Source organism: Trachurus trachurus (assembly GCF_905171665.1).
Source record: "Trachurus trachurus genome assembly, chromosome: 5".
In the NCBI taxonomy this organism is placed as follows: Eukaryota; Metazoa; Chordata; class Actinopteri; order Carangiformes; family Carangidae; genus Trachurus; species Trachurus trachurus.
This window is the reverse complement of record NC_139896.1, coordinates 16,164,874-16,190,953: the sequence shown is the minus strand read 5'-3', so window position 1 is coordinate 16,190,953 and position 26,080 is coordinate 16,164,874. Positions and strand designations below refer to the sequence as shown.

Below are 26,080 nucleotides of genomic sequence, written 5' to 3'. Positions count from 1 at the left end.
CAGAGATGACTGCAGCAGCTGCACTGGCATGCCCCCCCACCCCAGTACCACACCACATCACCACCACCATCCATCCTCCACCTCCCTCCCTCCCTCCCTCCCTCCCTCAGCCATTACCTCCTCCCATCTTCCCATAGTCTGATGTCATGGCAGCTGATGTTTGTGCTGGAGGACACCCACAGCCTCGCTGCAAACTGAGGCTGAAGGGACGTTTCAACTTCTCAGACAGTGCCTGACTGTTGTTGTTGTCCTTCCTCTCTCTCTCTCTCTCTCTCTCTCTCTCTCTCTCTCTCTCTCTCTTTCTCTCTCTCCATCTCTCCTCTCCCTTCATGAAGAGGCTGTTGTGTCCTCCAAGCAGCTTTACAGACTAGGTGGGGGCATTGATTGTTGTTTTTTTCTGTTTTTTTTTTCTTTTGTGTGTGTCTTTTTTCTGCATCCTGGTTCCTGGTGCTCTTCTGCTGAGCACAGGGCGGCCGTGTGATGAATCCCTATTGATCCTTTAAACAGACCCAGGAATAGTTCATTACATCAGGCTGCTCTCTGCTGCTGCTGCTGCTGCTGCTGCTGACCTAGACAACATTTCAACTTTCAAAGTGAATGTGCTCCTGTGCCATGCTCCCCATTACTGCAAATTAGATGGAGAGTCAGTCTTATGCAGCCTCTTCTCAGCCTTACAACATTTCTCCTCATCTTGCATATCTTAATACAGTTACAATAGGTTTTTTTTTTTTTTTTTTTAAGCAAAGCATGCATTAATTCATCAATAATGAGTTTGGGGCTCTGGCCCTCAGCGCAGGATTATGTGTGACTTGTGTGATCTTGGTGGATATAATTCCATCTCTGAGGCCAGATCTGTTTTTCGGTCCTTGGTTTATATCCTCAGGGGCAGGATTTTCAGGTTGGGTAGATTATGCAGCATTAAGCTGCTTGGTATCAGATAATTCTACAATGATGAAATCCTCTGTGGTTATGAATTAAAATGGTCTGAACTGTGCTGTTGTTGTTTTTATGCTCACAAAAAAAAGGATCTATGCCTTGTCTGTGAGTTAATGTACAACCTTTATGATTTTAGATGCTGTGTATCTCAGCTGGCATGACAGAGGGAATTTGCTTTGTCGTCCAACATTTACAAAAACATTTCCTGTGCGCTTTGAATCTGAAACCCGGGCTGTCCTCAGCAAAACAAAACTGATGATGCAAAAAGTGTTTAGAGGGGATAACACAGCCAAATCTGTGCTGGAGGAGACTTTTCCACCAGTGAAGTGCACTGAAGCATTTAGGGCTGTTTTAATGCAAAATACATCAGCATGTGTTAAATAAATCATGGGCCCATCAGAGGAGTTTTTCAGGAGTATTCAGAGCAGAGGAGAGGGAGCCAGAGCGCTGTGACAAGTGTCTGATGAGTCATCTCGTGTTGCGTTTCAAAGGCATTAGAAAGGGCCCCGGACAGAGGCTCCGCTCGCTGCCCTGTCATTCATTATCACACCAAGGAATCTCCACTCCAGGGGAAACGGTTGTGAATGGAGTTTGTTGAGGTTGAACCGAATTCAAATGGACGACACTGAGTTGGTGATGCTCTAGTCTGACAGCTTCTTCTTTTTTTCTTTAAGTCCTCAAATTTGTGTTTGAAGAAGTTAATGCGATGTGGCTCGTTTGACAGAGAATAAACAATGAGGCTGTTAGATCCATGTCTATACTTCACATGTGCTCAGTGTTGGTGGATAACCCAGATACTGGATTTGTGCAAAGGACTGAGGCAGTTAGTTTCTCAGGCTGAAGTTTTGTAAGCATGTGGCTGGTGACATATCTTACATGTGTTTTACTGGTACTTTAAAACCCAGTATCACAAAAATATGGCACCGTGACCTGTAAGAAGCACGGTGACTGCTGAAGGGTTGTGTGATGGTTTTTAAGGTTTTATCATGGTTGTTTTATGCTATACCTCTGGCAGAGTTGGAGTTTATACAATACAATTGGCTGGTGCGTCACAGCTTACACAGGAACCACCATACTTGGAGCAGCGTGTATTATCAGGTTGAAAGATGGCTGTGTGTGTGGTTGTGTTTATGTCTAGTTCCACTGATAATCTTGCTCACTGAATTCCTCCCCTTTGAATAAAAGACTACAACAATGTCTACACAGCAGTATGCCCGTGGTGCAGCAGCAACAACATCAGTCTGTCACCGTCTACACACAGGATGCATTCAGGCTCAGTATTGAATGTACTGTGTGTCACCATCCGACACATAACCAGTGTAACACATGTAACATGGAAGATAGATAGACAATAGATTGGTTTAGGTTGTGATTGGATCAGATCAGAAGCACGTGAGGTGGATGACTGTAGGATGCCGATGAAGCTGCTCCTGTGTACACAAGCATTGTACAGCTGCTTAATGTGTCATGTGACATTTAACAACATGAGCTTCTTTTTTCCAAATGTCAAAAAATGCTCTTCCGGTGGAATTGTATTGTATTGTTTCCATGGTTTCAGCAGTTGTCATAGTTGCGGTAAAGTAAACACATGGATCTATTAACGCTGGCTTTTAACAATGGATGTCCATTCGTGTGATATCCATTGTTAAAAGCTGGCGTGATGATCCATACGTTTTACAGATTTTCAATGAAGAAAAAAAAAAGATCCAAGCATTTACCGCGACTATACTGAAACCATGGAAATGTAACCATACAATTCCACCAGAAGAGCAAAACCGGTGTACGTTTTTGACGTTCGGAAATAGTAGATATAAATACATCTCTATTTATTCCTCAAATGTTCTCAAACTTGTGTCTTTGTATCAAAACTCATGAATAAGACTTACTTTCAGATGATAGTCCGCGACTATACTACTACCACTGTAGTTGTCATGGAGGTTTCCTGTGTGTCCCTCAAAGGTTTAGCACTGCCCACAGTCTGTTAGTTGGCATAGTTACAATGATAAACATGTAGTTCAGGCCATGGGTTAAAGTAGTATTCATAAGGAGAAAATAAACAGACTTCATCATCAGTGACACATCGGTACACATTTTTGATCTTGACACAAGACAAATTTGAACCGGCAAAGTGAAAAGTGTTTAGAGACTCGTATATAAACAAGTCTATTCTCCCAGCGTGCTAGATGTGAACGTGATTATTTAGCCGCTATTGGACAGTCGTCCTCATGCACACACGCAGCTGTCTGCCTCTCACATGCCCAGCGATAAGTTGCGTGGTTCAGCCAGTGTGTACTGCGGATTACAGGCTGTTTATGCATGCCCAGCATTGGCCCACTGGCTCTCTGGGATTGGTGTCAACAGGTTGCTATAAGGCCCGGTAACATGTGGCAGGGAAAAGCTGCAGGGGATTATTGTGCTGGTGCTCGCTCTGTCTCTTGCAGTTATTACCACAATTACTGTCAGCAGACATAGTACTCAGGATATGATGTATGCTGTGAACGACGCTGTGTCACAGTGTTTTAGTTTCACTATTACAACATGGCAGCTTTAGCCATGAGACATAGCTACTTACTTACAAGTCAAAACAAAGAAACTATGTTGCTTTGTTGAACATGAGGCTGGATGGAAATCAGGCTATTACTGTAATTGTGGGGAAAGATTAGAGCGATATCACAAAATTGCTTAAATTTGGATAGTAGAGAGTGTGATCCCTGTATCCTCATAGAGTAGATTATTCTAAAGATGTTTATCTTTGTTAACGTGCCCCATATGGTGTTTTTTATGCAATACAATCATCAGTGAAATAATCATTCAGTACTGTACAGTAACTGAGTGGTTCCACTTTAATCTAGTACTTAAGTCTCATGAGAACAGATCCACACAACCACAGTCTCATACATCACAGACCTTAGGGACTAATCCTATCAACCTGTGGGGACAGTATTTCATCTACTAATCACATTGATACTCTGCTGTATTGTAAACGTTCATACTGAATACTTTAGTTTTTGGTTCTTTTTTATAAACAAAGAAGGTTTTTCTGTAAATTGCTGGCTAGTTTCGGTGTGTCTCTTCCACCTCCCTCAGAACTGTCACCAGATGTCAGGTGGTGATGTGCCATTATCATTGGAAGACGATGACCACTACCACTAGCAGTGGTAGTGGTCATCCAGGTTTTTTAAATGAGGAAATGAGAGTAAATTAGTTTGAGTTTAAACAAAATAAAAAAAACAACAACTAAATCTGAATCATAGCAGTGGATTTTTACAAAGTTTAAAACATGAGTAACTTTAACCTCAGAGCAAGACTTCCCACAGGCTTGTGGCTAGCGCTCTCAGCAAGCTCCACACTTCTCACTGAGGTGTGACCAGTTCAGGCAAATTTGTGTTGTGTTCCTGCTGAAAGGAATGAGAGTCTTTACCAAGAAAATAAATGTGTTTCATCCTCTGTATAACAAAACAAAAAACAAACACCCGACAGAAACTGTTGTTTCTGTGACTCTGATTGGGATCTTCAGATGGGATGCATTTAAATAATGTGTTTTCCTGCTCAGAAACTGAATGAAGCTTTCATAGTGGGTGTACTTTCCTTTAGTCTTGCCAAGGAAAATGACTTGAGACTTGAGTTTGTGCTTTGGAAAAGCTCAGTCACATGAAGCTTGGTGCGGCGCATAAAATGTTCTGTGTGTCTGTGTCAAGGGGCGAAGCGTACGGTTTTGCCCTGGCCTCATTTGTGCTTATAAATTACAAGGGTAAATGCCAAAAGCCAACCTTTCAATAAGCTGCTGCTGGAAGTTGCATTAAACTGCAACAGCTCTGGTTGATTTCAGCTGTTGACCTGTGTTACAGTCATCTCTCACTGCTCATATCCTGTCCATTGACTGCTGTCTATCTCATAAAGACATAAAATAGCAGAGGAAGAGGAACCTGTTCCCTCGCCATAGTATGAGTTATACAGCATTTTCCTCATTGTTGGACAGTGATGTATCACCCGGGCCTTCAAGTGTTTTTCAGGTGTCTCCAAAAGCGTAGCCAAAAGTGAGCTATCGGAGGCGTACGGCACATGGTATTCCCCTCATGTTGTGTTTTTCCACTCGTAGCACAGCCGCGTGTTTGAAGCCAAATGGCCCGTGGTGATTGTGGTTTAGCTGCTGGCTTTTCCCCACCAGAGGAAAACACTTCCAGAGGCAGAGATGCTCAGCCTCCAAGCACTGGAATGTGAGGAGAGACGATGCTGCACCTCTGGATCACAGAGCGGCTGGTTGGAGCAGTTTGGGTCTCATGACTAGCAAAGATTCGCTCATTTCCACACTAATGTTTTTTTGCCATTTCACAATCTGATGATAATCTGACTTCATTCCAACAGTTGTATTGATTTAATTGATTTTTCTACTGGGCCCAGATCAGCATGCAGCTTTCTTTACAAGCTCTGTTTTCTCCAAGACTCAGTTTATATTTTGTTTCCCCAAAGGTGGAGATCTAGTTTGGAGAACAAAGATCAGGTCTTCAAAGTTTAATCAATAAATTGGCACAAATTTCCTTCTAGAGTGTTTCTGTAAATATAATAGCACTGAACTGCGGTAACATAGATTTTTTTGAAGATAATGTAGTTAAGATACAATTCTAATCTTTCAGAGACAGCAATTTCCCTCCAAATTGCAGGCTTTAGTGTAGATATTTGTGAGTGATTTATGAGTGATGGCAGGTGTTCTCAAAAAACATAGTTAGTCAGTGGTACGTATGATGTTCCCCCTCTCTCTCACTCCACATTTCCCGTCTCTCTTCAACTCACGGTAAAAGGCACAAAAAGCCCCCAAAAATACTTTAATAACAAACATTAAACTTAAAAAAAACATCTGAACATCTGAAAAAACATCTGAACTCAGACTACATCCCCACTAATACATAATAGATTTAAAATGCACCACGTCATGACATCTGACATTATGAGTTTTATGCCCCGACAACAGAGATTCTTGGTGCTGCTGTACCTGTTTTAGTTCTCAATGGTTCTGTTGTTGTCTGGATAATCAAAAAATGAGATTGAGAAAACGACAGACACCCAAGCTCACCTCCTGATTGGGTCGGATCAGTAATGGCAACAACAATCATGGTTCCTGTCTTAGCTGTTCTTCCTTTGTAGTATTTTCTGCAACTGACCACCTGCAGAGAACACAACCCACTTCCTGTTCACACCAGTACAAGCATCCTTAGTTGAAAGATATCATTTTTGGTTTTAAAACTGTGCATTAGCTTTCTGTAGTTAGTAACTCCAAAGGTTGTAATGTTCAAGAATCGTTCCATGGTGTACATGAACGTTGAATTCATCAGATCAATGCTTTAATTGTTTGTTTTTTAAAATAATGTCTTGACCTTTGTGGTCATAATCACTTTCCATGGATAGGAGGCATGGCCGGTAACCTCAGGGATGGGAAGCGAGGCACAGTAGGGAGGAGTGCTCATACCTGGCAATTATTTAAACACTGGCAGGCCCTGTCAGGCCGTTCGGTTGGCAGAGAGTCAGACACCACATTCACCGCCTCGGGAGACAGGAACTCCTGCAGTTCTCCTGTAGAAAAACATCATTGTCTGAGGAGAAATCTTGCCTTTGGAGTCTGACTGAGACACTTACTGGCGTCTTCAAAAAACAGCCAGAGGTACTGTTGTCGTCAGTGCTTCTCAAGTCTCACTTTCCTTCACTCTACCTACCGCTGTCAAACCCCGTCCCAGTCAGTCCCACACGTGGGACGCACTGCAGTAAAAAAAACTGTTGACAAATGGTTGAAGTGGAGGCCCTCAACAGTAGTTTCTGGAAAATGATGACTGGGACGGAGCACAAAAATGTTCCTTCCTGTCCTCTTTGATATATTGCACAGTTCACCTTCTGATCCTTAAAAAACAATTACCAATCATTTCTCCTCATGACTTCCATATGTGCTTGTTTTATCTCAGGAAAATAAGTTCTGCTGACTGCCCACATCGTATTTCATCTGAAAGTTGCTGAGATCTTAGTGTTCTCCCAAGATATAAATGGAACTGACCCTGTCAGTGTTGTAGCTACATACTAGAGGTCCTTCAGGGTAACGTACCATCCGGATGGACGATGCAGGTTGTCTTTACTGATAGGGCATGTGGATGCATGTGACTGGCTAAGCTTGTTATCTATCTGCTTATATACTTTTGTTTTTTACTTTTTATTGTGCAAGTTGGGTGATTAACAACACATATGACACAGGACAGCAGAAACAAGACAAGCAACATATGTGTTGAACATGTGAACATGAATGAACATGTTACCTACGTATACATTCTACCTGTATAGTGATTTTTTTTTAATCTATTGTGTTTCTTGATTACCCTGATGAAGGCTAAGCCGTAACATAAAGTTGTTTTTCTTAGTTTCTAGGTTTTTTTCAAGTTTCCTGGTTCTCCATGTCCCTTGTTACCTGGTGAAGTAGTGAGGGATACCCCCACTTTACGGATAAGACACCCATGTTCTATACATATTCTCATCCTTTCAGTAATTATAAGAATCATGAGTCAGGCAAATTCCTTTTCTTTCAAACATCTCCACCTTCCACACCCTGTTACATGAGATCATTTTCTATTCTTCCTTCATAATGTTTCTTTTTTCATATTACACCACCATGACTTGCATTGCATGTTTGAACAACATCTTCCTTGTCAACCCAGATTTGTCATGTTTTGGAGCTTTAATAGAGGCGTCTCTATAGAAGGCAAAAACATCCTTGACAGGGGTTGCAGCAGGCTGACACATGTTGTCCACACAGTGAATTGTGGAGCAGGAGGGCTCCTCTGTCTGCAGGCACGGACAGGAAGAGGATAGGTTCAGAGGGTTAGCAGAGGTCACATCTGAAGAGGAAGTGTTCATGAGGAGGACAGATGTGAAAGGATGAGAAAAGTCAACTAGGGTCCATGTGCGAAAGATATATTAATATACACAGTCAGCATTATGGTGTAAATAGCATCTTAAATGTAGCAGAACAAGCTAAAAAGCAACAAGCTAATAGGATGCACTGAAGGACCGATCATCGTCTCTGTCATATACGTTGGTATGCATGGATGGTACCAGGGGCCTGTGTGTGTGGCGTATAAAGACTAATATTGACAGTTTTACCAGATGGGACTCACAATTACTCTAATTACAAATACTGCGCAGACCTATTGGACAGCATACGCTTAGATTGGAAATGTAAATTTGGTGTTTACTGGCTAATCCACAATTTGATGACGCAGAGCACGATTTAAGGAGGCCATTTGTGAGCCCGATGTAAATTCATGTGATGTAAATTATGGAGATCGACTTTTGACATACGGTCGAGTACGCTCTTTGGAATATAAGGGAATACACTCAATTAATGGGAGTCAAGTGATCAGACCACAGCATTAGTTTTATGAGTCTGTAGATTGTGTCTTGTAAGCTCTTTACTGATAATGCACCAGGGCTGCGGTTTTAGTGCATCTGCAGCAAGAATGAGAGTTTCCTCGTCGACACTCAAGTTCTTTTTTTCAGGGCAGCTGAATGAAGACCTCAAAGCTGACATATTAATTACAACATTTCTATGGCTACCACTTTAGAAAATAATTATTGTTATAAATTGCTCACTCAGGCTACACATCATCCAGCAGACATGAAACTATAATTTGTAGTGATGTCTGTTTTCACCTGACTGACATAAATCAAATTTAACTGTTGTTTTTCTCCTGAGGAAAAAAAGATTTTCCCCCTTTAACCACTTTACGTGATTTATCCTACTAAAGGTGATTTTCTTCACCCACTGGTCTCCAACTGTCCATGAAATATTTTGTTCAGGGCCAGCAGCTTAGAGTCTGCTTCTTAGAGCTTTTTTTTTTTTTTCCACTGAAGATGGCTGCCTGCTGCTGCTGGAAGTGATGTTGGTGAAAGTGGTGGAAATCACTGTACAGATGCTGTAAAAAAAAAAAAAAAAAAAAAAAAAAAACCAAAAGGATTAGAAAAGCTCCCTGTGGCAAGGAGGAGTCATAATCTGGTTATAATTTTCTTCCAGTTTGTTAAGTTATATAATACACAGTTGTTCCTATTACATAGACCATATTTAGTCCCACAGTGAACTACTAGGAGTCTATTAACAGGGTGAGAAGGGAGCTCTGAGTGTCATGTGATGGTTACATGATAGCATGCAGTAAATTAAAAAAAAGAAAACAATTCAGTGTCAGATGAGTGACAGACAAACTGACGTGACAACTGGGAAGAGATAATTATAGAAGAAAACACAGCATAGAGTTTCAGTTCGAGGAGGGTGCCATTGGAAGCCAAAAATAATCCCCAATCAGCCGGGGTAATCAAGTGTGTCACACCAGGCTGCCACTCCCTTCCCTGACAGGCAGACACACACACACACAGCCAGCACAACGCCATCACACAACCTTACTCCCATTTCAGCCTCGCAGCTCTCCTTGGCAGAGGTGAAAACTCCAGCAGGAGGGCAGGAGGACACGCAGGAAAGAGAAAGGCAGCCTTTATTTCAGATGCCAACATCAACAGCGCCCAGAGCCGGCATGTAGACAGAGGTGCTGCCTGTCCTTCAATAGCCTCAGTGTGTGTGTAATAACACCAGCACAGAAAGAGAGACGGGACAGGGGCTGGCAGGAGAGAGGCAGGCAGGGTGGTGCTTATACCAACCACAATAACCAGAACCAGATCCACGTTCCACTGGAGATCCATCAGTGTGAAGGAGCGGAGGGCGTCCTGCTGTTCTTACCTGTTTGGACATCTTTGTGGAGGTTTAACTTTTACCAGTCAGGTTACACTTCAGCTGCTACTTTATCTCAGCTTTATCTGTACATCAAAGGTAGGTTTATGCCTGTTGTCTTCACAGTGATCTCTCTTTCTCTCTGTCTGTCTCTCTGGCTTGATTTGTTTTTAAACTCCTGGCATCCGTTCGCTGCCGGTGCAGGCTACAGCTGCTGCTTTGCTCCAAAGAAAAGCTACTTTCCTAATGTTTGTAATCCAGGATGACATTTAATTTTCTGTGTTAGTCTAACACCTTGCGTTTTGTCATTTATTTCCTGACTCTGTGTGTGACACTTTGAGAACTATCCTTTTTAGGCCTGAACCAGATGGGTTTGGCTCTTCCCTAGTGGTAGATAATAGATGCTGCCCCCCCCCCCCCCCCCCCACCAAGTTTTCAGTCCTGTGCCTTGCGGCAGATGATGTACAGCTGGTCCTTCTGAGCTCCCAGTTCCTTCCCTTTCGTCTGGATAAAGTGTCCTTGAAAGCGGCAGGGGTGGCAAGCGGATCTATAGTCTGTCACGGCCACTCAGCGAGGATCTCAGGCTGCATAATTTCGCCCTGATGGTTGGGCTCAGAGTGGACAGCGGAGGGTACTGTCCATCAGTCACTTTGGCAGCAGCACTGCCCACCCTGTGCCAGCACTGGATGGAAGGGAAGAGCAGAGAGAGGAATGAATAAGTTGGGGAGGACCTCTGAGGGTTGTGCAGATAATTCAGCCTTCATCTACTGTATTTTTCATCCCTATAGTTCACCACTGGCCTGGTTAGTCTGTCACACAGGCGGTAGATTGTTGGTGAAGTAACGTAGTGGTGGAGGTGGACTCAGGTCGTGCAGGGTCAACTTCACGACGCCGTTTCATGAGGTGCTGTCATGATAGATAGAATTTAATCACTTAAGTACCTCTGTAAAACACTGAATTGAGTGCTGAGTTGTGTCTGTACGTCATCTAGTGGTTTCACCTTAATGAGTTTTGCCGACTGAAATGTAATTTCGCCTCTAGAGGGTGTAAATGTGCAGAGGGTCTCAGCTGTAAGAGGAAAGGGAAAAAAAAGTTGAGACAGAGGGACTCAGTTTTCGCAGAAGTGTGTGGAACATTCAGGCGAGTGAAAACTTGGCAGCGTCGGACCTCTCCACTCCACCTGGAGTTAAATCCCATTTCATGCAACTGGTTTGAAGAATAAACAACTTAACGCACAGAGCTGACGACGGACAAAACGCAGATGTATTACGTCAGATACGAGGTATTTTTGAAGCTGTTAATTGCAGCTCCCCAACCTTATAACCTCGGCAAAAGCAGGGAAAAAAATCCCATTAAAGCAAATGTGCAACAGTCGCACATTTTCTGCCCAACAAACTTCACTAACGCAAACAACCATTAACCTCGGCATCTCGGTGCCGATACCTGGCTGTTGAGCAAAAACTTGGGAGCAATTACACTGAGCCTCTGATCTGGATTTTTGCAAAATAAAACAATTTAAATATGTGGGTGTTTGCTCCATTAATGTGCGTCATATGGACAAATTCAAGTGGCACCAAATGACCAAGTGAGCCAGCTATTAAAATCCAGCCCTCTCCCTGCTTCCAAGACTTGGTTGTTGTTAGGATTTCAAGGTTTTATTGGTATAATTAGTCAGATGTTTAAATTAGATTCACAGCTGTTGGATTCACAGCTGCCTGGAGAGTTCAGTGGAGTAAAAGGAGAGGATGGGAACAAACAACACAGACAAAACGATGGCAAAACTACACCAGCGTGGTGTAGAAATCTGTCTTGTTGAGTTAAATTTGCCTCATCTTTTACATTCCTCTTTGTTTTCATGTTTTGTCTTCTCCTCCTTCAAACCTAGCCAGTGTCCAGCCATTCTCAGACACAGTCTGGGCACGCTCAGCTGGGCTGCTCTTCCTGGAATAGCAAAGTGTTTATGAATACTGATGAAGCAGCTCGTCCAGACGCACCTCGGGTATACGTCACTGCACAGCTCTCGTGTGTTTTCAGTGCAAACTAAACATGTCGGGACCTGTTGTGTCTCCTGTGTGAGAGAACGTCCTGTCGCGTGTGTACTGTACATGATCGGTGATGAGTTGTCTCTTTCAGTGCGTGTTATCTAGCATCACATGCTGCAATCTGATTGGGAGGGAGTTTTCTATGGACAGAATCTCAGTTAGTTGAACTTCCTGTGTCAGTTGATGATGTAGCGTAACACTTCCTGTCTGGAGTTATCAGATAGCATCGGGGTTCACTGGGATCGTCTGCACAGCATTCAGACCTGAGAAAAACAAACACTGAAGATGGGAGTCGATGATAAAAAAAACTTAACCCATACTGTGTAACACTGTGATGTGAGGATTTACTCCGTGCCTGGGAATGACACATTTATTTTTGAGTCAGAGGTATGCTTTATTTTGTCTAGCTGAGATTAAATCGGCTGGATTACTCAGTCGTTTGTTACGATTTTGGATTTATTTTAGTTATTTTGGCCACCATTCCCATGATAACACTGGACTCCACAAGCTCGTTGCTTTCATCTGGGACTGCAGTGACATTTGCTAAGTGAGATATGAAAAATGACAAACTAGCCTATGGCAGAATTAAAGCAAATCTGAAATTGTATCTTAACTTTAATTAATTTAATCTTGAAAGACAGTATGAACTCACTCAGCCCAATCAAGAAATGCCATCTACAGATGGTTATTTGGACAGAGCCATGCTAGCTTCTACCTGTTTAATGCCATGTTGTGAAGCTAAGCATATGAAAATGTTATTTCATCTATTTAATGTATTTCCCGAAAATGTCTAACTATTGTGAGCATGCCAAATTCACATCTGGATTTCTAGTTAAGAATTAAACTAATTGCTGGGAAGATCTGACAACCTTATGTAGCCGCAGTAGGCTGGTAGTAAATAATAGTAATAAGGCCGTAGAATTACCCAAACTGGCTGAACTTTGATCTTTGTACTTGTTTTCTCGTGTTAATAGGTATTATTACACACTAATCTCTGTGGTTGTTTCCTGTCAAATCCTCTGACTGCTCGTGTTTCCTGCACCATCAGACTTGGTCACCAAAGTTTCCAGATTCCAGCTATCACTCAAGTGAGGACGGTGATCTAAGCGATGGCCAAAACGACAAGAAAAAAGACCCAGGCTGTTAATAAACTGGAACTATCCTATAAACCCACCCCAGCCTGTTCCTGAGAGTGCTCAGTATCTGCTGCCCAACAACAATGCTGTGGGTTAATGGTGTTGGTTCGGCCCCGGCACTACAGCTTATAGTCAGCTCAGGAACAGGGTGGAGGCAGAGTTACGGTTGGAGGATTAGCAGAGATAAGCTGAGTGCTGCACCCTGGTCAGAGGGACGGCCACAGCAGAGCAGAAACATTAGATGGATCCATGGCCATATGGTCATCAGCAAAACATCAACTGTGTCTCCATGTGCCAGCTCCTGACTGTGCAGCTTGTTGGCTTTATGAAATGCATATGTATGATGAAGGCACAAGCCCATGAGTTCCTCCTCTTCTCTGGTGGAGAAGCTCCAGGCTGAGAGGGCAGGGCCACCGCCTCCCTCTAAGGGGCCGCACGTGGGTGGTTGTGGGATTAGAGGGTTGAAGTGAACAGCTTTTCCAGTGGACAGCAGAGATGCAGTCAGCCTGCTGGGCCCAGGGCCTTTGCTGCACTCATCTGGGGTGTGGGTGAAGCCGTTGGAGTCCGGCCAGAGCGCAGGGACAGTTGCTGTCTAGATCTCCGTTGGGATGTCAAAATGAATTTACTCCCCAGTGTATGTAAACAGGATATGATGGCTACTCAGAAGATAGTTATAAATGTTCAGGCATGTTGTTGATGTGGCCTGCACACAGTTTTCCAGCCCAAGATTATGTTGAGTAATGGAAAACAGCTTTATTACTCACTAAATTGTTGTTCAATTGCATGCGTGTTTGTGTACATGTAGTTCTGGCTCCTAATTAAGGTTGAGTGGATTGTAAAAGAAATCAGGTCAAATACAATCTCATATTTCAAGCTACAACAAACACACTCTACCCTGGAAATGTAATTGCTGCCTGGATTGCACTCACAATGTTTAGTTTTTTCCTTCTTGTCATAAAGTATTTGTGTTCTGCATCCTGTGTATGGAAGGTTTAGCCTACTAAAAGACCTTTGTTAACGTTAGGGAATAATGGGGGTCATCGTTCGTTATTAACTAAATGGTCTAAAAAACAGACCCAGAAGCAGATTGTGTCAGTGACAGTTTTTCATAGATACTGTATTTTCTCATCATGTTTATAGAAATTGTTATTAAGGTGGCATAATGTACTGTAATTATGGTTGTACAATTCAAAGAAATATTATTGAAATCACCTAATTGCATATATGGAGTGGACCGACAGACCATAGACCATAAATATAGAGTATTGTGGTTCCTCTGCGATGTCTGCAAACCATTCTCTTCAGATGTTAAGAAATCTCCTCCAACTCCAACATCATCATTATTTTTATCAGGGAAAATTTTTATGAAAATTCAGAAACAATCATCTAACTGACATATGATTTTGCAATAACAATATCCGCCAATACATATGACGGATTAAAATGTCTGCATGTTTATTCCAGTGTCTCTTCTTCAGGTGCATGTTTGGGTGCTGTAGTTGTTACCACCTGTGACCACAGGTGTCAGAACTGTCACTAGGGCAGAAATGTTGGTATTATAAATCAAATCAAACTTTATTTATAGAGCACTTTTCCTACATAGACATGTAACACAAAGTGCTTAGTGACATAGTGATGTGACAGGAATAGATCAGTATGTTGGTGAGGAGTACATATTTCTCTGGACTCGAGTGATGCTGGGGTGGAGTTGGAGCTTTTAAAATGCTATTTGAATAGATAATTTGGTGACATTGAACTGCACATCCGTCAGAGTGCCAGCTTCCCTCTGTGCTGTGAATCTCAGCACAGCTCCTTGTGCTTCTAATGAGCGCTGCCGTTGTTTGGGGTTGCAGACTGCAGCACCTGGGGAAGGTGGACGGAGGCGCAGACACATTTGTCTCCAGCCAGCACGCTCACACACAAACTGGTCAATTTACTTACCAAGCAGAGCAGAAAATGCAGTGTCTGTCAGCGACTCTATTTTTGTCCCCCGCTGAATGAGAATCAGTCTCATGCAATATGTGAAATTCATCACCGCCTGGGAGTGGCATGTTGCACCCTGAATGCTGAAGGAGGGGAAGACATAATGGAGGGTCTTATGGTACCTATAGTTAAAGAGCAGATCTGTGACTCCCCCTCAGGGACTGATGTAGAGGTTAATGCTAGGACGAAGGACCCTGCTGTCTCCACTGTGGAGTGAGACAGGTGTGTCTGCAACACAGGCCCTTGAAAGAGCCAGCTGCCGTCTGAAAACTGAGGTTGGCACCATCGCCTTAACTATCTTGTTAAGGTAATACACTGTAGAAAACATGACCGGAGTATATTTCAGTTATTCCTGTCATGTGCACAGCCCATTGTGGTTTCTTCAGGTGTTGTCATTCTGCACATGCACCTTTAAAGGTCATGAGGGAAACCTGACGTGACGTGACGTGGTGTGGTTTGAAAACCAGCAACATAATTAGCAGCGGTGGAATATTATCACGTATGTTGAGAGTCTCTGAATTCAGATCTATCAGTGAGGAAAAACAACCAGCTTTTATACTTTCTTGGTTGTATGTGGTAGGACTCGGAAATTATTAGAGATGGATATTTCAAACTCGGTTCTGAGACCAATGTTACCATGGTAACAACTGATGACCGAACAACAAAAAGCAGGAATACATGGCTCATTACTGGTGTGGTTAGATAACATTGTGATAGAGAGAGCCATGAGAGGAGAAAGAGATTTTAGAGACCACACCCACCCCCCCCCCCCCCCCCCACCCCCCCCAAGTCAGATTTTTGTTTTTATTGTTTCACTCTTTATAATTTATTAGTTGTTGAATTCTTCCTAAAGATGAACATTTTCTTCTGGGGTAAACAGAGCTGATTGGTTGGATGTGATGGCAATTTTTCATATTCAATGCATTCACATGGCTCTCTGAAGTCAATTTGCTATATGCCATGGTCAGTTTTCCACTCCACTACTAAAGTAGTAAAATGATTCACTTTACAGAGGCCCCTGACAACCTCTGCTCTACATTGTAGTTTGATTTTAGTTTGTGAGCCTTGGGAACCAGCGGAAACACTGAACAGAGGAGTAAGGCAGATGGAGAAACTGGTGTTTAGCAAGAATTAATCCTCCTTAAACCAGAATTTGTTGTTTATTCTGTTTGTACAGATTAAACAAAGCAGATACGTCTTACTCAGGAAGCTTTTGATCACTAATGATCCCTGCAGGTGTGTACTTGAACTCTGAATAGAACTCCAGCTCTGTACTTAACACATAATAAAAAGAGAATATGATTATTTCCTGAAATCCCAGTATTGCGGTACACCATTGGAGATACTACTACAACTTACAATTAGCTCTTTCTGTTTATAAACTGACTATGTTCTTACCACCAACGTTAATGAGGTGAAAGCAATGATACAGTGACTATAATCTCATTACAGTTCAGTTTTCTATTGGCTCAGTGTCATTGCCATCTTGGCACCACCATCAAGCGAGGCTGTCCACCGCAACATCATAAGTATAGAGGGATATTCACAGTTCAGATCATAAATTTTGCGCTCGTCCCGAAGCCAGGGTTTGTTGACAAGAGTCTCCCCTCCAGTGTTTGGCACAGATTCAGTCTCAGCTGTGAGGTAAAAAATACCTCACATCTCTCCTAACTACTGTCTGTACAGTCTGGCTACTCACTGTCAAGATAGAGATGAGAGGGGACAAAAATAACCCAAGGTCTGATCAAAGGCAGCTGCCTCAAACTGTCCCTCTCTGTGCTCAAACACACGTAAGTGGGTGTTAACTGCTTCAGCTTTACGTTAAGCTTCACGACTGTGGTTAATGCTGAAGGAGACAACTGGCTTAGATAGAGTTGGACTTGGCTTAATGTTTAAATTAGGGTCTGCTTGAATGTAAACTCAGATTTGATCTCAGTCTTAAGGCTACGGAGGATCACAGTCTCTAGCACTAGAGAGCCGTAACTCCACAACTGAGGATCTTGGACTTTTTGGCCACATTTTAATAGTTTTTCTTGTTAAATAGTTTTGTTACTTTATGCACTTAACATGAACCTTCACCATATGGGAAACATTTTGTGTATTTACATCTGTTATGGCACATTGAAGAGGCATTCTGCACCAACTCCCTGTTCCCTCTTACTTATTATATACTGCAATTAAGGATTATTTTCCACATTATATAGGGTGATTAAGGTTTTTTCTTGAGGTATGTATTTTATAAATGTCTAAGCTTCACTAAAGGCTACAAGAATCAGACATCACGAGGGCGTTACAGCCACGGCGTGTCCTAACCCAAACTAAACCTATTAGCTCTGTTATCATTCTGCTTCACACTGCATGGTTGCCTTGGCTGATAACATCTTCAGTCCACTTGATACACACCCGTTGTTTGGATAATGATGTCATTATGCGAGAATGGATATAGGCCCCCTCATCGCTTCAGTTTTCAGGGGAATAGGAGTGGAGTGTTTGTGTGTGTGAGGGGTGGGGGTGTGGGATCACCCTAAACATCAGCAACAGAGACGGACGGAGATGTGAGTCAAACGTTCCCTTTTAGCTGGCTTAGTGTTTGTTTAAAGGATGGCTTGACGTGGGTCGAATGGCCCACACAGCTGTTGTCTGGGACACAGGACCGCGGTGGTGATGGTATCATGTCAGGCACTCGTTTTTTTTTTTAAGACTTTGATCAGTGGTTGTAAAAGTGGAGGATGTGCTGTGTATGTCTTCCATATGAAGCTGAGGGTTGACATCTGAAGACAGTTGTACGGATGTAAAGCTCACATTACTGCGGCCATACCTCCCCAGTGACCACAGCTAAAATAGTATATCCAGGGGTTTCCCCAGGCTTCATCCTTGCCCCTTGCTATTAATAAAGCCACCAGTGCTCTCTCTCTCTCGCTCTCTCCCATTTCTACTTCTTACTTGTTGCCCCTTCCTGTTTAAGACCCTCTCTTGATCCGTGAGACACCAGTTCTCCTGCTGCTATACGACCCAGTTTCCTATGAAGGAATTCCCTCCCTCTTCCTGAGAACGCCCCTCCTTGGTGGGATGAAAGAACGCCAGAGCGACAGAGGTGTCCGAGCTGTGCGGCCAGTGCTGTGAGAGCTACATTTAGCCCAGAGATGGAGTAACAGAGTTCAGGGCAGCGATGTAGGTGCGGTGTAGGGGCTCAGAGGGCAACATGTGGTGTCTGCAGTGTGCCTCTGACAGGACTCAGTCCTTACTGGAGCTGGAATCTGACAGCTGGTAAGATCAACTTTTTGAGTGTGTGTGTGTGCTGTGTGCAGAGGTCGATACTTTTAATAGTTGCTTGACATGCCCTTACTTACTGATTTGGCTCCGGATTAGTCTCGTGAAGCAGATTGTACATTTCACTAATGTTCGCTCATTTATTCAGGCTCTGCTGCCAGACTCGGCCGAGATCAATTGAGAAAGCATTTACTAATGTCCAACAGAACTGCTGTTACTCCTTATTGGATAAATTGCCTTTAATGCAGCAGATTTTGTGCCAGGGTACAGAGCTGCTGATGACATTCACAAGGCGTGCACTTTGTGTAAATACTGTGCTTCATTAGTAATGCAGCAAAGGGCAGTGCTTCGCTGATGAGTCGGGTGTTGATTTTTCCCGCTGTGTGCCAAGAATTTGAACGCAGCAGAGTTATATTTCAGTTGTTCATCCAGTGCCCTCTAACTCATCTTTAATCAGCTTAAGCTGATTCTCAGAGTTACTCACTTACTCAAAACATGCCAAACAGTCACTGTGAATACACAGCGCAGCGTGGACTAGTAGAAGTAGCAGACTGTGAGTGTGTGTGTAAGGGGGTGGGTGTGTGTGGGTGGGTGAGTGGCAGGTTGGAGTAATTAATTCATCACTGCCGAGTGACACAGTGAGCAGAAGCTCCACTTGGAGAGCCACTCAGCGGCACGGCGAGGGCATCTCCAGAGGAGGTGTTGACACCAGAGCTGTCCTCACCTCACCTGCCCCCTCCGCTGGCTCCACCAACACCAACACCCTCCTCTACAAACACACCATTAAACTTCTATCAGCCAGCAGTTTATGCTCTGTCATGAGACCCTGCAGTACTTTGTGGGTTTTTGAATTAAGTAGGTGTCTGTAATCTAACATGAGTGAAGGTGAAGTGCACGCCCCTTTAATGTGGGTGTATTTGCTATAAAAACTTGCTGATATAAGTGTAGAGGCTTTACATTTTAAAACCACATTTGTTTGATGGCCACCTCATAAGAGCAGGGAGGGGTTACAAAGTTAAAGTCAAAGTTTATTTACTCGTCTCGGGGGAGTTTTTATCTTGTGAAAACAGTTGTATAATCTCTTCTGTGGCTCTGGAGGAGTCTTGTGAAACTGACAAAATGAACCTGGTTGTTTACCACAGGGGTGGTCTAACAGAAAACACTGTTGGTGTTGGAGTAATAGAAGTGATCCACAGTTTTTCGGTGTCTCGTAGCCGTATGTCTCTCAGTGCTCAACTCTTCCTGAGTGTAGATGCAGTAAAAATGTCCGAGCTCAGTTTATCCAATTAGCTGAAACGGTAACACTCTGTGTCGGGCTGCGGAGTGTGATGGCAAACTTCGGGCACTAATTGGAGTCCCGTCAGAGATACCTGAAGCGTAGGTTGTGTTTTATTATCTCATTGTGTAATTTCACCCATCAACGGCAGCACAGCAACACTAGATGGACGGATCATGATCCTGTCTTGCCACATCCTTCTTTAATTGTATTAACTACGGTGTCGGGTCCGCTTCACGCTGTATTCAGACTGTATACTGACAGAGTTTACGTTTAAGTGCTTACTGTACAGTGTTGTTCATCGCTGAATAAGAGACGACTACTAAACGCAGGAGAGAACACAAGCTTGTGTTAACCAATTGTACATCCATAGCCCTAGGGAGTAACGTGTTTTTAATTGTGGCTCTTTCATTGAGACATTGTGAGCAACAGAGTGTCCACAGGTTGGGGAGCAGTGTAAGGTTATAATTGCACATTTGAATGGCTAACAGCAAGACTGCTCGATGCATTTATTAAGCACATAATGGGCATTTCTTGACCTATATGTATTATTCACTTCAGAGAATACCTGAACTAGGATTCAGACAGTATGATTTCATGTATAAATCCCTCAAATCTAGATCCGGGCTTGTCTCTAGTTTGCAGTTGCTGTAACCAGAGGCAGAACGTAATTCAGACTCAACTCTAAATTGCTGAAGTGGGAGTGCTCCTACTGTATATAAACACCTCACCCTAATGCTACAAGTGGCTAAGTTCAATGAGCGGTTATTTATCTGAAATCACACTGTAGCCTACATCTTAGTCTTAAAACCCTGAAATAAACTAGAGGTGGAAATTGTTTTCCAGACATTATGGCTTACCTTCTTAACTGAGATGAAAGATGATCTATAAAACAAACCTTTCTGACACTAATTGTGTCTGTGTGTAGTATTTGATTTTCACAGTTCAGCGGCAGTTTGGGTTATTTTTATTTTACATGAGACTTGAGAGGGAGGCTTTGTAGTGCACCGTGCACTGTGGGTCTGTGTCAAGATGAAACACCAACCATTTTCCTTTTGTTTTCCTTTATGATGAAAATGCATTACATCAATGGACAGTAGCCCAATTTTCTCTCCATCTGAGGACGACTGCAGGTTGAGAACAAGGCTCCCTCTGCCTTGACATACTCTCACAACCGCAACCTCTCATCACCCTCCTCTGCCCTTTTATCCATTTTGCCTCTGACTTAAAATGGGATTTTTTTTTTCTTTTTTGAGGTGAAGTGTATTAATTTTAATGAGGCTGGATGAATTCTTGGCACAGACAGCAGAAGTCTCTCAGTTAGTCAACGGGTCGGACCAAAGTCATCTCTCTCTGTCTCTTGCTTCCCCTCTGCTTTCTGAGGGAATTGGATCAGTAACGCTTTGGCTGCTGGAGTGACTCGACCTCTGCGCCTCAGGAAGAAGAATGGGTCCATGTGTTGAAATTTTAAACGTCTGTGTTTTGCAATGAATGGCTGTCCTCAACCACCCAACTTTGATGAGGCTGTTTGTCTTTGTTGTTTGAATTTTTCGACTTCTTTTGTGTAACTTGGAGCAGAACATCTCGTCCAGCAACATAACCAGCTGAGCGAAGACATAAACATGTCTGAAGTGCTATCATACTTCATTCTGCGTTCCTAGAGGCGTCTGCCTTCCCTTGCTCTCAGCTGAGCTCCTCCATCTAAACAATTGGATATTTTTCCAATTAGACATCCTCTGCTGAAGCAGACGCCACGGCCCACCCCTCACTCTAATTAAAGGACTCTGTCAGAGGAGATCTGTTCCTTTTAGGATGAAGAATGTGTTGAGTGTGTAGGAAGAGCTTTTTACAGTCAGCAGTGAGTGTCCAGTTGGAGGAAAAGGGACATTTTATGAAAGATTTAGTCACAAAATGGTCTATTCCAAATGATATTTTTGCACATTTTGTGATCCACCACCTCTATTGTTAAAGCCTGTTTTGGTTTCAACATCAAAATTAGCTTTTTTAAAGTGAGAGGGAGTTACAGGAACTTTGTCTCTTTATTTAACCTCATGTCTGTGAGTCAAGTGCTGAGCTGAAGTCTGGTTTTGATTCATTCGGCCACAATGTTTGCCGTTGTTTGCCCAGAAACGGTTACAGCACATTAACATTTCAGTTTGTGTGGCATGTTTTTGACCTTTGGAGAGAGGTCATCATAGCTGGTTTACACTAGCTTTACATTCTCGCTGTCATTCAAATAACCGCCTGAGGAGGTGAAAAATTGGCAAAGGAACAATGTTTTCCTTCTACTCTGTGCCTTAAATCATCTCGAGACGCCTAATTTATCTCATCACTCCTTTGGTAGGACTGTGAAGTTGAAGAACCACTGGTCTGACAGTGCCACCTCTTTAAAAGTTAACATCTATTATATAAACGTTGTGCCATCCTTCTCCTTGCCATAATTACGACCCCATACTCAAGCAGCTTATTTGAGCCCGGGCGTATATTTCATAATCAGGTGACCTCTGCCAGTTGTAGTAGTTATGTCAGGGGCAAAAGTTAGTCGTCATCTGTGATGTCGACAACCTTCAAGAGGGAGACAGCTGTTTGTAACCCGACCGAGTCGCTCTGTGCTTATAATAGTAACCGTAACGACAGCGGTCTCACATGATAACAGCTTCCTGACTGGAGGTGGAGGTGGAGCAGCCAGCAGGGTCCTGCAGTATAAACCACATCTCTGTCCCAGATGACGGCTGATAAGAGAAAGAGAGAGAGGCCACACTCAGACTCAGACTTTAGATGTTAGACTCACAGCTAACATCAGCAGTGGCTGAGCTAAGTAAGTGAGCTGTTACTTACAGGTTTCAGGTGATTTGTCTCACTTCTACAGTCTACAGCTGATTTTGCTGTAGGTTACCCAGGCAACAGTCTGGGCTTCAAAGCTTTGAGGCACTGGGGTCAGACCTAGAGACCTTACTGGGGTAATATCATCCAAAGCAGGTGATGAGAAGTCCTCTCATCCCACTAAATAAATAAATAAAATAGTACATCAATATATTTCTCACTGATTATTTTCCGGTGTGCATGAATGATGTACACGTTGGTATAAATGCCGCCTTCTGGCTTAATGACAGCTGCTATTTGTTACTAGTTTAGCTTTTGTGTGTTTAGTGCTCTGAGCCTCCTCTGGACATCACATCTCTTTCCTATTAAAGGATTTATTTTAGCCTGTATTATCTAACCTTGACACATTCTCCCACAGAGGTGCAGGCATCTGACAGGGTTAGATGGTGATAGATGTCTCCAGATAGATGTCCTTGCTCTGAGCCGTTCCACTTCATCCATCAACTTTTGACAAACAAAATGAAAGAATATTGATTCGTACTTTGCAAAAAAAAAGAAAGAAAAAAAGTTCACCTTAGTCTTTAACTGGCAACATGTCGTTTAGGAAGTCAGCTCCTGAACGACGTCTCCTTACTCCAGCTTTTGTTTGATGAAGTGGGGGCATTTTTCTCTCTCAGGGTGATTGACTGTGCTGTTGGTACAAGGTCAAATGTTACGTAGGCAACAATGGGCCTGGACCCTGTAACATGACTTTATTGTTTTCTACTGTCTGACAGTGGCATTGTAAACTACTGCTATGTTGAACCTATAGATGAAGGACATGCTTCGCTTAAAACACATACACTCTACAAACCACTTGTCAGGGGTTGTTCAAGATTTCAAGAGAGTTTATTTGTCACATACAATAATAAAAGATCATTGCAGTGAAATGAGCTAAGAAACATGACAGGACAACAACATTAATGTAAAAACAAAAGCTAAAAATTAAGAAATGCTAAGACACACTGATAAACTAAACTAAGCAACACACATGTAACAACAAACATTGTAGCCTACTCTCCATTGTTGCTCCGTAGCCACAGTGTCAATCACAAATACTCAGTTCTCAGTTAATAATAATAGGTCACTGGAGTAAATGAACATTGAGAAGAGAGAACTTTATATTATACCCATATCAATGTAATGTAATAGCGGACGTCACTGATTCTTCCATCAGTTTGTCTGCAGAGTTGTGTCTGTTACATCCACACTGGCTGTTTTTTTTATGCAGTTTAATACGTGACTAACAGTTTTCCCAGCATGTCTTCTTCACTTTGGTTTCAGATATATATTCACATTCCTTCCTTGTTCTCATGTCAGCAATTTCTCTTTGCTGAGCTGGCTTCTGCATTCATTTGAAGTTTCTATGTACAGAATAATATTCATTTTAATCCTCTTACTGTATATTGGCATCCAGATCTGGAAAAAAAAAAGTATTTTGCTTCTTCTCACAATCAGGGCTTGTGTCTCTGGAGAGGGACGGCTTGTTATTTCACACATTAGCAAAACAGTCAGATCAGGTTTCTGTCTTTTTCCTTCAAGTAAAAAAGCAGCTTTGATTTTTTTCACAGTTACTGTTAGTGAGATGTCTCCAGGTGCTGTACCACACAGCACAATGCACTTCAGCCCTCTTAGCTGATCACAGCAGTGTAAGAGGTGTGGAGGAAGTGAAAGACGTGTGGTTTAACCAATCATACGTCCAGGTTAGTGTTTGTGCTCCTGTGAGAAAACAGAGATCTTTATTGATCTTAATATTCAAGACACCACGTCACATGCTTTGATCACACTTGACATTGTGCTGCTTTGTTTTCACTGAAAGGGTGGGTTGCTGATTAAGGCACAGTGATTTCAGTGTCTGTTGAGCTCTATGTGATTGTTTGCTATTATTGATTTATTCATACTCATTTCATTTCTTCTAATCAAGATACATTCACGCAGTCTTACAGCCGGATGATTCGAGCTTTTTTCTGTCCCCAGACTGCTGCTATAAATTCTGTCACTCATATTTATACCCTGCCAGCAGTATCAAAGTTCACTTTTTCCATCTGTCACGTGCTTCGTGCTGAAACACAAAGCCCTGAGGAAAATGACTCAGCAAACTAACCCACAGTGCTGCTGTGTGTCTCTGTGTGTTGCAGTGTGGAAGGTGATGCTCCAGGCAGCGAGGTGGGCGCCTCTGTGGACCCCAGCGGCGGCTACAGTTGCGTCCCAGTGACCCACAGTGGCGGGCTCGGTCCCGACCACCTGGACAGCCAGCTCTACGGACACATCCTGCTGCCCGGCCACCCGCGGCCCCGCCGACCCAAACTCCAGCACTCCCAGTCCATCCTCCGCAAGCAGGCAGAGGAGGAGGCCATCAAGCGCTCCCGCTCCCTGTCAGAGAGCTATGAGCTCTCATCAGACCTCCAGGACAAGCAGGTGAGAGGGGGCGGGGCACACAACTACAGAGACTCCAAGAGTTGAATGACCAGTCTGAAACTTTAGAACAATATTGATAATAATATTTTTATTTCAAGCTCATTGTTTTGGTGATTCAGTGAGTTTAACTTATCTTTGAAATTCCTCCAAAACGGTTCCAGATGAATAACAATTTTTCTCTGTCAGTGAGATACAGTATGTGATTAGGTTACTGTGTACCAACACTGATAAAATGTCAATATTGTGTTTATAGCTACTGCCACGTGGCCCACGATAAATGAGCGCAACTTATATTGTAACTTAATTTTAGACATGGTTTATTCCTCTGCACTGTACTGTGTTATTCAGTTATTCTGATCTACAGAGACCAATCACAATACAAACAGACAGTGTTTGTTCAATGTGTTGCAAGCTGTGCAAAACATTTTCAGAGTGTTCGGCTCATGTGCTGTGATTCCACTGAAGAGACAGGAACTTAATGTGAAAACAACCACCATGTGTGTGTGTGTGTGTGTGTGTGTGTTTGTGTGTGGAAGCAGGTAAAATAATGACAGCCAGGAGGAAGAACCACGTGTGTAGTATCAGAAAGCACGTCCTCACAAATCTAGCAAACAACTACACACAAGTGCTCATAATCTATTGCTGGATAAAGGGTGGAGCGAGAACTGTGTTAAAAATACATCAAACATCAGCTGGACTGTGTCAGGCCCCTGTGAGCAATAGGCAATAAGACAAAGGCCAAATAAGCCACATAGAGTATGTGTGGTCAGTACTGAACTGTGTGTGTTATAACAATGCCCTCTTTATTTCCTGAGAGGAATATGGTTCATACAACCCTCTATCATACTGGATGTTCACGATGACATCAGTTGCTCTTTTATATGAGCCTACAGCTATTTAACCAGCTATCAGCGCAAACAGGTCAGGTTGCCTGAACTGAAAAAAATGACCCCACTTTAAGTTTTGTCAAATAATTTTGCCCGGTAACATATTCTTCCATAGAGGCTGTAGAGTACAGGTTTTCCCTGGACCGGTATTTTGGCCCTGATCCAAAATGAACCCATGTACTTTTGGGCCAGATCCAAATACACCTAATGTGGTCAGCGCAAACAGGGAGAGGCTCTCCACCAACGAGTAGGAAAAAGGAGCAATGTGTGTATTTTCACAGTTCACTGTCTCCAGTGAGGAACATCATGCACCAAATAGAAAGAACTAAAAGTGAATACATTCAAATCCATTTGGGTATTAAAGATACTGACCTAGAACTGAAAACTGTGGAAGTACAATGAGCAGTGCAAGGTCAACGACAACGCAATAACTGTCAGATAATGCTGGTCAAAATGTAACAAAACATCCCTCTGAATTATTCATTGGAACTTTATTAACTATTAACTGCATTAACTGA

General features: G+C 42.8%; 1 protein-coding gene across 4 annotated transcripts in view; it reads left to right on the top strand.

Annotated features, from left to right (window-relative positions):
* The window catches only part of iqsec1b (IQ motif and Sec7 domain ArfGEF 1b), a 202,102-nt gene that overhangs the window by 157,253 nt on the left and 18,769 nt on the right, over positions 1-26,080 (top strand). For 3 of the 4 annotated variants that reach the window (XM_083971934.1, XM_083971933.1, XM_083971935.1), the window contains one exon: positions 24,396-24,675. In XM_083971934.1, coding sequence (XP_083828060.1) covers positions 24,396-24,675 — 280 coding nt within the window. Of the gene's footprint in view, positions 1-9,396; positions 9,535-24,395; positions 24,676-26,080 lie in introns of those variants that run through there. The other variant, XM_083971936.1, reaches the window with a different exon arrangement.